Source organism: Lygodium microphyllum, chromosome 26 (genome assembly GCF_053477565.2).
Source record: "Lygodium microphyllum isolate KBCC chromosome 26, Lygodium_microphyllum_v1.1.10, whole genome shotgun sequence".
NCBI lineage: Eukaryota > Viridiplantae > Streptophyta > Polypodiopsida > Schizaeales > Lygodiaceae > Lygodium > Lygodium microphyllum.
Genome location: NC_141160.1, coordinates 39,692,001 through 39,702,571, shown reverse-complemented (window position 1 = coordinate 39,702,571; position 10,571 = coordinate 39,692,001). Strand labels below are relative to the sequence as shown.

General features: G+C 44.8%; 1 protein-coding gene across 1 annotated transcript; it reads left to right on the top strand.

Annotated features, from left to right (window-relative positions):
• Positions 1 to 7,638: 7,638 nt before the first annotated feature.
• Positions 7,639 to 10,243, top strand: LOC148013171 (uncharacterized). Its single transcript, XM_087668132.1, has 2 exons — positions 7,639 to 8,291; positions 9,388 to 10,243. Exons 1-2 carry the CDS (start codon positions 7,866 to 7,868, stop codon positions 10,093 to 10,095), a joined length of 1,134 nt encoding a protein of 377 aa, XP_087524258.1. The 5' UTR covers positions 7,639 to 7,865; the 3' UTR covers positions 10,096 to 10,243.
• Positions 10,244 to 10,571: the final 328 nt, after the last annotated feature.

The window sequence follows — 10,571 nt, the reverse complement described above, 5'->3', positions numbered from 1 at the left end:
TTAAACATTACAAGTAGCAAGTTCAATGTTTAGGGAAGATGTAAGATTATCAATCCTTGGTGGTTGAGGGTCAAATGTTTTTTTCTTGTTATGTGTGATGTTATACGATCAAAAGTAAGTAGGTACACCATCATATTCATGTACTAGGGCTCTAGGCCAAGTAGATACACCATCATACTGATGTAGTTAGAAACTAAACTTCCTAGCAAACATCTTATACAACTAGTGTTTGACTTTGAAGGGGCCTAACACAACAAGAACTTCTTGTATGAGTTGGCTAATACAACTATCATGAAAAACCTTGCCATGATTGTTGAGATATCGAGCTCCACTCGTGGTACGCCAGGGTGACCGTTGTGTACTTATGTCACCGAATTGTCAGTTGCAGACGCGGTTGGTACACCGCCCATGAATAATAGCTACATGATAGCTATCCTTATCTACTCTAGTTCGTGGCTCAGTTAGTATGCCACCTTAGTTAGTTGAGTTTGGTTTGAGACCCATATATAGGGTTCTTCTATTTCTTTGTATGAGAGTTCTTTTGGCTTACACAACTAAGAAGAGGAAAACTGTTTTCAGCCTCCACCCTTGTGTGTATTCCCCCATTGTGCAAGCAAGAAAGCTACAAGTGAGACTCCTTCCTTCTCTCCCACACTCTTGACATGGTATCAGAGCCTTGTTCGTGGTAAGGAGCTCAAGAAAGCAAGCCAAGCTCGCGGTGGTCTGGTAAGAGGAGTAGTGTTGCTTTCATTTTCTGTTTTGGGAGCAGATCTCTGCAGGTAGCACAGCCGAAAATTGCAAGAGTGCATTGTCTCAGGTTGAGACGCCCTTCGCGTTGAAGTAAGAGGGCAGTATATGCTGCGGGAAAGAGCTTTAGCTCTTGGTGACCCTGTTTTTTTGATTTGAGGCCATTTCGGGGCCTGTTTTGAAGGCGGAAGTTTTCTGCACGCAGTCAGGAAAAGGCCCTGTTTTATGCTGTGCGACCACTGTTCTACAGGTCGGTGAAAAGTTACCACAGAGATTGCATTGTATGCTTGTGTGCAGAGACATTGGGAGTTACAGAATCATCCCTGTTGCCTGTTGATGCAAAATCGTCACTAGGAAGTGACTGTGTGGTCAAATACCACTTTCGTCAGTTTTGCAGATTTGCCCTTGTGAGGGTGAAGCAGAGTTTTTTGCAGTGACAGATTTTTTTGCAGGATTCTGTAATGGCGTCTGATTCTCTTTCACAGATTGTAACTGAAAAGCTTGACAAGAATAACTTCCAAGCATGGAAGTTTAGAATGACGAATTTCCTTATGGGAAAAGGATATTGGGAATTTGTTGCAGGAAATGAAGAAGAACCAGTTCTTCCTGATGTTCCCAATCAACAACAAATGCAGGCATTCAAAGCATGGCATGAGAGAGCCAGGAAAGTTATGTACTGGCTGTCTATCAGCATTTCAGACTCTATGATTGTGCATATTCAGGATGCAAGTACGCCAAAGGAGGCATGGGATACTCTGTCAAAGATGTATAGCACAAATACGCAAGCCAGGAAAATGCAGCTCAAGCAAGAGTTGCTGAGATGAGTAGCTGGTATAAACCAGTAAATGTGATTGATGATGTAGATGCACAAAATGGTAATGCTGCACAGAATTCACAGCAGCAGTCACAAAATATTAGTGGACCTGGAGCGTCCTCTAGCAGTGGTTCACATTCTTCGCCATGGATAGGCAGATTGAGATCAGGAGAATCTTCTCAAAGTAATGCAGATAGTGGTATGCAGGTATCACGAAAAGGAAAAGAGAAGGTTGATCAGCCCATGTTTGATGTGAATGCAGGTCACTCTTATGTGGATGGTGAATCTAGTGGCTCAGAACAGAGCATTGATGATGAGTTGGGTATTCCTTCTATTGTTACACCTGGAGTAAGGAAGACCAGGGATGTTTTGAGAGCACCTGGGAGTGAACCTACTTTGCGCAGGTCTACGAGAGCTAGGTATCCAGTGGATAGGCTGAAATATGATGGATTTACAGCCATTCACTATGCATATATGGTCAAAGTGATACATGAACCAGAACCCACTTCTTTTGAGCAAGCCATGGGAAAAGAAAAATGGGAGAAAGCCATGGATGAAGAAATGGATGCCTTGGAAGCAAATGCTACATGGGAATTGGTACCTTTGCCTAAAGGTAAGAATGCAATTGGCTGTAAGTGGGTTTATAAGGTGAAGCACAATGCAGATGGTTCTGTGAACAGATACAAGGCAAGACTAGTAGTCAAGGGGTATGCACAAACATATGGCATTGACTATGAAGAAACATTCAGTCCGGTTGCAAGGATGGCAACCGTAAAAGCAGTCATTGCTATGGCTGCATCAAAGGAATGGTCTTTACATCAGATGGATGTAAAGAATGCCTTCTTGCATGGTGACTTGCAAGAAGAGGTCTATATGGAGCAGCCACCAGGTTATGTGCATGCTGTTCATCCTGAGTTTGTTTGCAGGTTGAAGAAAGCCTTGTATGGCTTGAAGCAAGCACCTAGAGCATGGTCTGACAAGATAGGGCAGTATCTTGTCACTATTGGCTTTCAGATTTCCAAGGCAGATTTCTCACTTTATGTGAGAAAAACAGAGAAAGGTATTATGCTACTTGTCATTTATGTTGATGATTTGATTATGACAGGTGACAGTGATGAAGATATCCTTCATGTGAAAATGCTATTGAAGCAGAAGTTTGAGATGAAGGATTTGGGAGAGCTGTGTTATTTCTTGGGCATTGAGGTGATTAGATCACCAAGTGGGATACAGCTCTTGTAGAGGCAGTATGGATTGGACATGCTGTCCAAATATGGGATGACAGGCTGTAAGCCTATTTCAGTTCCTTTGGAGCAGAATGTGAAGCTGAGCGCAGATGCAGGTGAGCTTCTGGAAGACCCTACTATGTACAGACGCATAGTAGGAAGCTTGATTTATATGACTATTACCAGGCCAGATTTGAGTTATGCTGTTGGATTGGTAAGTCAGTTTATGCAGGCTCCAAGGAAATCGCATTTGGATGCGGCTAGACGCATACTCAGGTATGTGAAGTCCACATTGCAGTATGGACTATTTTATGAGACTGGGGTTCAGATACAGTTGCATGGATACACTGATGCTGATTAGGCTGGTAGTATTTCTGATAGACGATCTACCAGTGGATATGTGTTCTCTTTTGGGAGTGCTGCAGTCACTTGGAGCAGCAAGAAACAGCCTACAGTTGCCTTGTCGAGCACAGAGGCTGAGTACAGGGGTGCAGCAATGGCTGCATGCGAGGTAGCTTGGTTGCATAAGCTACTTTATGATATGCATCAGTCTACAGATGGGCCAGTTGTCATTTATTGTGACAACATGAGTAGTATACACTTGGCAAATAACCCAGTCTATCATGCTAGAACAAAGCACATTGAGGTGCATTATCACTATGTGCGAGAGAGGGTTTTACTAGGTCTTATTGATCTAGTTTATGTCAGCACAGAGGATCAGGTAGCTGACATATTTGCGAAGGCATTGGGCGCAGAGAAGCTGCGCAAGTTCAGAGACCTGCTTGGTGTGCAGGAATTGGGATTGAGCTCGAGGGGGAGTGTTGAGATATCGAGCTCCACTCGTGGTACGCCAGGGTGACCGTTGTGTACTTATGTCACCGAATTGTCAGTTGCAGACGCGGTTGGTACACCGCCCATGAATAATAGCTACATGATAGCTATCCTTATCTACTCTAGTTCGTGGCTCAGTTAGTATGCCACCTTAGTTAGTTGAGTTTGGTTTGAGACCCATATATAGGGTTCTTCTATTTCTTTGTATGAGAGTTCTTTTGGCTTACACAACTAAGAAGAGGAAAACTGTTTTCAGCCTCCACCCTTGTGTGTATTCCCCCATTGTGCAAGCAAGAAAGCTACAAGTGAGACTCCTTCCTTCTCTCCCACACTCTTGACAATGATGACCAAAGAGCATAGTGTTTCTTTTAGCCTAAATAAACTTTATTGCTATACCACATATTAAAGTAATCAGTCTCCAAATGCCATCATCAAGCTTAGGTTGGTCAACAAAAGAAAGCAATGGTGAATTATCCAAAGGTATCCTCGAGATTAACATCTTTAAGACACTTCTTAATTGCTTTCTAGACTACAACCACATGTAAGAAATCCCAAAATATATATTTTTCAATTTCCTCTACCCTACAGAATGGGGAGAGGGGTGGAATTATGATCGTCTTTGCCAACCTAATGGATGGAGGGAGTTTCTTTAGGGCCAGTGCTAGTATAGGATGTTGATTCTATGGGAGGGTGTAGCCCTCAAACTCCTCTTGGATCTTCTCTTCCATATGCTCATTTTAGCCATTGGGCAATCTTCGCTCCATTTTGACTAAATTCACATCAATATTGTAGGGGAAGGGGCTCTATAGTCCTATGTTGACTTGTAATACCAAAGCATATTGCCGAGTGGCCTAGCCAAGTCTTTGAGGACCTTGTCCTCCAATTTGATAAGTGAGGTGGGCTAGTCAATCTTCCATTGTTGAGTCAATGAGGCAAGCCACTTAGCTTCACATCTAGTCACACAAAATGTTCAATGATCTGGTCTAGCCCCACTACTGCGAGTCCCACAGATCCACCCAAACAATGATCCCTTTGTTGTGGAGAGTTTTAGCAAGTGTAGGCCTATGATGAACAAAAGTGAACTTCAAATCATAAGGAAAGGGTTTAGCAAAATACTACAACCCAAAGAAGAGTCACCCATCCTTGCACCTTTTGAATTCCAAGTGACATTATTGAGTGTATTTTGCCAACTTGTTACCCCATCGCTTGCGCTACCTCTGATTTAGAGATTTTGATGCTTAGCTAAGAACACACCATCACATCCTACTAGCAAATGTTACTCCACGTGGTGCCTTTTATCTTGGTAGTGGACATCCATCGCTCTAGAATAACCATCCATGGTAGATTGGAGTCCATCCTTTTTAGGAGTGTCATGTGCACCCCTATGACCTAAACAACGTGAAAGGGTGGGGTGCAAAAATCTTGACGCCCTCTCTCATGTTGTACATGCCACCTCTTGAGGACCAGTACAATGCAAGCAGGGAGGGATAAAAAAATCTTAAGGCCCCCTTTACATTGTGAGGGCCATCCCTAGGCAAGACCCACAGAAGGCAAAGTGGGGGCCAAAATTCTCGAGCCCCCTTCCCCCTTGGGTTGTGTAGGACACCCCTTGGGACCCATATGATATGAAGGGGGTGCAAAAATATCAAGGTCCCCCTTGTGTTGTGCAGGTCAATCCTCGAGACTTGCACAATGTAAAGAAGAGTGGTGCAAAAATTACACCCCCTCCCCTCTGTCTACATTGTGTGGGTCACCCCTAGGACCTACACAATGAGAAGAGGTGGGTGCAAAAATCTCGAGGCCCCCCTCTCACATTGTGTGATTTACCTTAAGGACTTGAACAAAATAAAGGGGGGGGGCAAAAAATCTCCTCCCCCCCCCCCCCCAATTTGCAGATCATCTTGTGCTTTGCAAAACATGAGGGGATGTGCTTAGAAAATTTGGAGGGAGTAAAGCTTGAGTTGTACCTCCTCCATTGTGCTACAATAAAAATCAGTGAAAAAATGCTTTGTAGGCAAACCCTCCAATCATGCTTTGTCGAGCTCCTTGGTCTCTCTGATTACATCCCAACTAATTTGGGTAGTAGAATTTTTGTTTAGTTGGGACTATAGAAAAGTATTTGATTGATTTTTCTACTTTTCCCCAACTTAGTTGCCTAGCTAAAAGAAAGGAGCAAGGTGATATATACAACCAAACTAGCCTCTCAACTTCTCTTAAAACTTGCTGAAGAATAAGTTAAACTATTGAGTTAGTGACACCTTGACTCCAATCGAGGCACCCATATATCTCACTGGGCTTCAGCATTTTGAATCCAAGTTGAAAAATCCATATATTCAAATCTCTCCAAGATAGGAAAAAAAGTTAACTCTTGGCTTGATTCACCTTGGATGTAGAGAGCAAAGAGAAAGTGTAAGTCTCTAGAAGGTTGGAGATTTATTCTTTGTCGGCCTCCGCTATCGATGCATTGTCATTGACAAAGAATTGAATTGCTACTTATGATGCATTAGGTAGGGGTATGCCCTTGATAGAGCCACCTTGGATAGATTCATCGATTATGTGGAGAAGAGGGTCCATGAGTGATAACCAAAGACTAGTGGTGTCAATGAGCAACGCTATATGATAGACTTGTGTAAAGCAAAATGAGAAGAAAAAACTCCATTCATATTGATGGCAGCAGATGCACCTTTGAAAAGGGTAGCTACTATGTCAATAAAGCTTAGTCCAAAGCTCATTGTTGAAAGAACAACCAGAATAATGGCTCACCTGACTCTATCATATGCTTTGTCCAAGTCCATGTTGAGTAGGATGAAGTCGAATTGCATATCAATGGCACATTCCATAAAGTAGACCAATTTTAGGTCTACATCATGTATCTGTTTGCCATGAACAAATCCATACTATTTTCCATGGATGATCTTTGCGAAGAGGTGCTTAATTATGAAAGCCAGGGATTTAGCTAGCACCTTTTATGAAAATTCAACATGGTGAGGGGTCTCCAATTAGAGACCTTAGTCTGATCATGATTTTGCAACTAATTTGATTACACCTTGATTCATGGCCAGAGGCATTTGACCCATTACCTTATATAGTTGAGAAGAGCGCCTACTAGGCCCATAGGAGGGCCAAAGTCTCTGGAAAGTCTTTGCAACGAGCCCATCACGACTAGGAGACTTACATGGTTAAAAATTAAATACCACCTCCTTGATTTCCTCCAAAGAGAAGGGCCTCTCCAATAAAAATGCCTGGTTTAGAGCAATGGGAGATATGGAATCTTTCAGAAAGTCATCCAACATGCACTTTTAGACTGAGACCGTAGGGAGTTCAATTCCTACAATCACAACCTATCTGTAGATTGCGGGGCATTCTCTCCTCTCACCTTCTTTATTGTCTTCTTTGGGGCCTAATTAATGTCAGCCATGTATGTCTTGAGAGGACAGTTGTGCACAAAGTGGTTGTTGGCTTAGCAGTGATAACAAGCATCCAAAAATGCTAAGAATCTGACAATGAGTATAAGCTCCAGACCATCGGCTACTTGGAGTTGCAAAAACTGTAGGGTTCATTTCGCCTATCCTAGAGGATGCATGCAAGGCTAGGTGGCTTGAGTAATTTCAAGGAGCCTCCTTGATCTAAGGACAAGGAGGCTTCTACGGAGCCTTGTCTAGTTCGCCATGTCAAGATTGTTATTTTGGAGAGCATGCTTGTAGTCAAGGGAAGGAGATGATTGCACCTCAAGCATCTCCTTGGTCCATTGATGTTGGTTCAAAGTAGCTTGCATGCATGTCTGATCACCATGTGTCACAATTAGTAGGTATGAATGCATGCCCAATGACATGTCATGCCATAATGCCTGGCAAAGCTCCCACTCACACTCACTCATTGGCAATTTGACAAACCCTTTCTTGAAACCAAAAAATTGAAAAACCAGTTGAAGGTTAAAAGTTTGATCACGTGCTAGAAAACTCATATAGTAGATGAATATAAATCTTTTACGTAGGCTTGATGGATTTGACATATTTATTTGCGGTTTGGGCTCTTGGTTGTAACGAACATCGACACGACCAATGCTAGTTCTTTGGCCTTTACCCCGTTTCACCGTCGAACCTTAGAACTTAGAAGAAGCAATAAGGAAGGCGCCCTCGCCGCTCATGCGGTTTGTCTCGAAGGAGCTGGGACATCTGACCTGAGAAGAGGAAGCAAAGGAAGTTCTCGCGCAGCGTCTTGTGTGTGCCTTTGCGCGTCAGTGGCTGGCTATGGCAGGCATAACCCTCAGGACCAGTACCGTGGAGGCAGTCCCTGTACTCCGGCAATATAATCAGCACCGTTTCTTTGATCATGAGCCGAAGGTCTGCACGCGCGCCCACTTCGTGGAGAGCCTCGATGTGTACAAGACGCAGGGCTGCGTGGAGGTCCTCCAAGGCACGCCCTTGAGCCAGGACTTCTGCGGGCAGAGCAACGGCTTCGTCATGGCCGTCACGCACGCCTACAACCGCCACCACAACCTCATCATCCGCCCCGACGACGTCTGGCTTGCCGTCATCGCTCAGTTCGGCTTCTTTGTAAACGCCAACGCCGAGTCCATGCGCCATCTCTTCGTCAGCCACCAGGACGGCCAGAAGCAGCTCGTCGTCAGTCAAGCCGCCACTCTTTCCACTGCAAACTATGCCGCGCTTGCTCAGGTAAACTGTGCATTGTTCATGCTCATGTGCCTTTCCTCCTTTTGGCTCTTCTGTCATCGTCCTTTGGCTCCAGCGTTTGTTGGTCCTCTCATTCCTCGATGCTCCAGTCAGACTTTCCTCCCTTGATTCATCGTAGATTGCTTAGGCTGACTACTCTTCTCTCGCTTGATCTCAAACGTGATGGCAAACTTCATGTCCTGCTCCAAGGAATCTGAACACTAGGCCTCCGTATCAGCTTAGACGGTCGAGGCATGCAAGCTGTCCACCAACTTGGATATAGCATCATCCTTGGGAGGAGAGACAAAGGATACACGAGCCCCTTCGCCTCTCTCTTAAGGATTGCCTATGCATAAAACATGCCTACCACAAGAAGTTTGTCACCCCGGCCCAACAGCCCTATACCCCCAATTGCACCTAGCTAGGGTAGATGGTGCCTCCCAAGTAGAAGCTCATGATTTTGAATGTAACCAAGGAAAAAAAGGCTTAGGCTGGATTCAAACAGAGGTGAGAGCAATGCAAACTGGCCTTCCGCCTGTTCAGTGTGAATGGGGAAGCCAGAGGCAGCAGAGCATGCTGTAGGAAGGCAAGAGAGCTTTCTCTGAATGACAGGGCTCTTCTGGGGGAGGGTTGGTAGAAAAACAGTCGGTCCAGAAGAAAGAGGAGGGAGCCGAGGTCTCAGCCACTGGGGATATTCCACCTCAAAATACCCCCCTGGTATATCCATACCGCCACTCGTGTGAACCCAACCTTAGTGTCAAACTTCGAACATTAAATGCACCAACAAAGATTGTGTTTTGGGGGGATGAGAATAGCTCTACACCATATATGATATGGTTTCCCCCTGATGGCATGTATGGATCCACTTGTACACATGGTAACTTCCACTCAGTCTTAGTTAGTCTTCGTTTTCCGTTGGTTAATTGCTGCAGGTACTCTCAATGGCAGGATAGCAGTCCGCCAATCGTGCATGGATATAGAACTTTCTGAGCAGGCGACAGCCATTGATGTGTTGGCGTGCCTTAGCGCATTTGTGCATGCACCTAGTTGGTTCCTAATAGAACGTTCTTGATAATCTCTGTCTTCTTATATCCTGCAGGCCATGACTGGGCAACTGAGGAAGAATGTCAAGGAGAGCAGCTTCTGTGACTGGGTGTTGCCTGACTTCTCGACCACCACAAGCAACGACGTCGTGGTTGGCAGCGTCCTTCTCATGGGCACTCTCAAGCAGTATTTCAAGTACAAGTTCCGTCTGTGTTGCGGCATCCCAGCGGTGACACTGCTGGGGACGACAGAGGACTGGCAGAAGGTGCATGAGAGGGTGGGGGAGCTGGCCAAGTATGGGGAAGTCTGCGCAAGATGGTGCGCCATGCTGAGGAAGGTGACGGTCCAGCTGATGGAGAGCAGCAAAGGGAATGTGGACGGGGGCTTCTGGAGCAGGGTGTGCCACTACTCGGGTGGGGGGTCGGGCCCGAGTTATCTATCTGGGTGGGTGACTGCGTTTTGTGTCTTCGGCGAGAACGGCGAGTGGCAGGGAGGAGCAGGAGGCGCGGACTTCCCCAAGCTGGACACCAGTCACATCCCTCCTGGCTACCTTGCTGTGGATGTGGTGGTGGACGACAATGGCTGCTCTTACGACACGCTCATGTTCGCCGGTCACCTTGGCTACGACGTCGTCGGAGAGGACAAGATGGGGATCTCACCCAAGGTCGCTTGGGCTATCGCGCTCCGGGACAAGTCCAAGGCCCAGGAGCAACCGGTCAATAAGAGACACAAGCATGGAGTTTCTCAACAGCTCGTATCTTGAGGCTCCTTCCACAAATACAATATGGCTGTAAATAGAACTTTTCATCAAATAGCATAGATATTTAAAATTACATATCCAAATTGCTCGATTTACTCCTTCAAAAAGAATCTAATGGGTTTTATTTATTATTTTCCCGATAATGTTTTCCCCAAACATTGAGAGGGAATGCAGAAGCTTGTATGTACATTACTCCACTCTTCTACTACAATACAATATGTAGAAATTAGAAGCCTAAGACACAAAGCCTACACCTAGCATGATTTACTTCACTCTTCTATTACAATACAATATGTACAAATTAGAAGCCTAAGACACAAAGCCTACACCTAGCATGATACACCCCTTTGCATAATCATCTGGGGGAAGTTACTCAGGAATATATGTGTGTATCATGTGGGTTCAAAATAAGATATTTTTAAAATATTTTTAAATATATTTTTTTACATACAGAAGGGTATCATATAAAGGAGTTATTT